Source organism: Salvelinus namaycush, chromosome 5, assembly GCF_016432855.1.
Source record: "Salvelinus namaycush isolate Seneca chromosome 5, SaNama_1.0, whole genome shotgun sequence".
NCBI lineage: Eukaryota > Metazoa > Chordata > Actinopteri > Salmoniformes > Salmonidae > Salvelinus > Salvelinus namaycush.
Window position 1 is genome coordinate 10,040,098 of NC_052311.1, and position 3,314 is coordinate 10,043,411.

Here is a 3,314-nt window from a genome sequence, read left to right on the forward strand (position 1 = left end):
TAAAGAAAATTATGTACTTTTTACTCCATACATTTTCCCTGACACCCAAAAGTACTCATTACATTTTGAATGCTTAGCAGCACAAGAAAACTGTCTTATTCACACTTATCAAGAGAACATCCCTACTGCCTCTGATCTGGTTGACTCACTAAACACATGCTTCGTTTGTAAATTATGTCTGAGTGTTGGAGCGTACCCATGGATATCCGAAAATTAAAAAACAAGAAAATGATGCCGTCCGGTTTCCTAAATATAAGGAATTTGAAATAATTTATACTTTTACTTTTGATACTTAAGTACATTTTAGCCATGACGTTTACTTTTTATACTTCAGTATATTTAAAGCCAAATACTTGAAAACTTGTATTATTTTACTGGGTGACTCACTTTTACTTGAGTAATTTTCTATTGTTATCTTTACTTTTACTCAAGTATGACAACTGTGTACTTTTTCCATCACTGCTTATAAGTAACTGACAATAAAAAATAAAAAACAGCTAGCTTAGTCTAGCAGCCTGCAAGGTTATGGCCCCGCCAAGGCTGTATACCTTAGAATTATAACAGACACTTTCCTCCTTTCCTTTGTGCTTTCAATTCATGTCTGTGTAACTGTAAAAAAAAATATTATGGAAATACTCAACCCTTCCTTCTGAAAACACCATAATTATACAAGTGACGATGGCAGTACTGTAGTTTAAAAAACAATCTATTAGGCTTATTGGTGACTGGCTGCTCAGGAAGCTATTATACAGTTGGTCACTTATATTCTTCTTCTTCATTCTTCTTCTTGCTTCCACCTCCAAAGATGGACACTGCGATACCTGCAACAGCAAGGACTCCGAAGCCCACCATTGCAGCCATTCCCACAGTTTCCACAGCCTGACGAACCTGGGCAAAAAAGACTAACATTAATTTGAATGAATTGAATGAATGACTGATTCAGAAACAGTATTACAGCATAGATGCTTTGAATGTATAACAAGTACACCAGTTACTCTACACTCACGTGTGTCTTGACTAAGTTGAGAATGTTATTACATCTCACAAAATTACTCTACGCTGAGCACAGTACAACTAGCGTTGAGCACCAGTCCACTGTACCTACCTGTCGAGACTCAGCCTTTCCATATCTCAGATCTGTGACAAAGTGCTCACAGTTCCCCCTGAAGACACAGTAGGGCATCTCCTGGTCCACATAGGCCTGGGCTTCCCTCAGTATCTCACGTATGGGTCTGACCTATAATGATAATATAATAATAATCCTACATGCCATTTAGCAGATGCTTTTATCCTAAGCGAACTTGCATGCATACATTTTTATGAGGGTGGCCCCAGTAGGAATGAAAATCACTATCCTGCCATTGCAAGCACCATGCTCTATCAACTGAGCCACACAGGATCACACAGGCTGTGTCCCACATGGCACCTTACTCTCTATATAGTTCATTACTTTTGACCAGAGGCCCATGGGGGGCCATTTGGGACACAGCCCTACTGTACTTACTGTTACTGACCTGGTACTTCTTATCCAGCAGGTTGTTTACACACCACTGATCATGCCCCACCACGTCCCAGATCTCTTCCTTCTTCACCTTAGCCTTGTCACTGAGCACAGACATCATGCTGTTGGCCCCGGCCCCAGGTCCCTCGGCTGGGGAGCAAAGAGACATGGGTGAGGGAGAGGGAAAGTTCCAAGGGAGGGGGTGCACAGACAAGACATCATCAGTGTCAAAGTTGAGTTGAGTTGTATGTACTCTATATCTACAGTATATCAATTGTTGAGTACACTATATCAAGAGTATTACTCACAGGGTGGGGCCAGGTGAACAACAAAACCGTCACCAACGTACAAAGCCCAGTGCTGGTATTTCCCTCTGAATATCTCTATCAGATCCCCTGGCTCCGGCTTCTTATCATACTGTCAACAAATGTTTTAAAATTATGAAACCATTAAGAATGATTTAGCAATCTGTGTATTGGCACATACAGGGATGTTGCTAGACACCATCTTGTTAAAGTGCCAAGTATGCATTTCTCAAAGGGAAAGTTCTCAGATCAGGGAACTATAAAAAGTTATTCAGTCATGACTCATGCATTGTACAAACAAAATGTAAATATGTTCTAAACAAACAGGTAAGACTACATAGAGACAGAGGACACAACATAAGGACTGGACTTTACTTACCAATGTTGGAGCCATGGTTACTGTTATTTCCTTTACACAGCTTTGATTTCCCTTTACTGAGCTTCGATCTCAACCCTTTATGTCAAAACGAAACCAATGGGTTATATTTAAAATGGGGCCTGTTTCATAACACAAACTCACAAATTATTAATCAAACTATTGGCAAATAAATTGAACACTGATCTCATTTCACTGTGTTTTGGTGTCTATAAAAACATGAATTATGCAACGAAATAGATCGCTAGCTAACTGACCACAGACAGCACACAACAGCGACAGTGTTTGCGTGCTGTCAAAAGTCATGGCATGACTTTCGATCAGAGTTAGCTAACTAGCTATTTGTAATCTTCCTCACACACGTATTTCTGTCCAGATACTAATTTAAATACATTTAAATTCTTATAACTTACAGTAAGTTCGGTGTCGTGGCCTCGATGTTGCTTACTTTCACTTAGAACACAGAAGTAAAAATCAGACGTCAACTTCTTTTTCTTCCTCGATGAGGTTTAACTTCTTCTTCGATGAGGTTTAACGGCGGTTGGCATCCAATAAATGTTTCATTACCGCCACCTACTAGACTGGAGTACAACTCCCTTATACTTTGCTTAAATAAATAAATAAACAAACAAACAAACAATTACCCTACCATCTAACACTACACTCACAAAAAAAACAAAAAAACACCACCCTACTCCACTATTTAAATCTATTTAGACCTTCTCAGGTCAACAACTTGAAAGGACGGGACACCACCACTTAACACACCCTGTAACTCCTGATTTATTTATTTAACAGTTATTTTACCAGGTAAGTTGACTGAGAACACATTCTCATTTACAGTAAGAACTTGGGGCATAGTTACAGGAGAGAGGAGGGGGGATGAATGAACCAATTGTAAACTGGGGATGATTAGATGACCATGATGGTATGCGTGCCAGATAGGTATTTAGCCAGGACACCAGGGTTCACACCTCTACTCTTACGATAAGTGCCATAGGATCTTTTGTGACCCCAGAGAGTCAGGACACCCGTTTAACGTCCCAGCCGAAAGACAGCACCCTACACAGGGCAATCACTGCCCTGGGGTATTGGGATATTTTTTTAAACCAGAGGAAAGAGTGCCTCCTAC

The 3,314-nt window shown here is 40.0% G+C and overlaps 1 protein-coding gene across 1 annotated transcript; it reads right to left on the reverse strand.

Moving 5' to 3' along the window:
- Positions 1–232: 232 nt before the first annotated feature.
- On the reverse strand, positions 233–2,712 carry LOC120047943 (phospholipase A and acyltransferase 4-like). The gene is made up of 6 exons (XM_038993570.1): positions 2,596–2,712; positions 2,186–2,260; positions 1,810–1,918; positions 1,515–1,651; positions 1,106–1,237; positions 233–888 (listed from the first exon to the last, which is right to left on the reverse strand). Exons 2-6 carry the CDS (start codon positions 2,198–2,200, stop codon positions 757–759), a joined length of 525 nt encoding a protein of 174 aa, XP_038849498.1. The 5' UTR covers positions 2,201–2,260; positions 2,596–2,712; the 3' UTR covers positions 233–756.
- Positions 2,713–3,314: the final 602 nt, after the last annotated feature.

Excerpts from the sequence above, each read along its gene's own strand:
- LOC120047943 (XM_038993570.1), bottom strand. Across the intron at positions 1,238-1,514 it reads TGCTGGATAAGAAGTACCAG|GTCAGACCCATACGTGAGAT; the intron begins GTCAGTAACAGT and ends TTATCATTATAG. Across the intron at positions 889-1,105 it reads GAAAGGCTGAGTCTCGACAG|GTTCGTCAGGCTGTGGAAAC; the intron begins GTAGGTACAGTG and ends TTTTTTGCCCAG.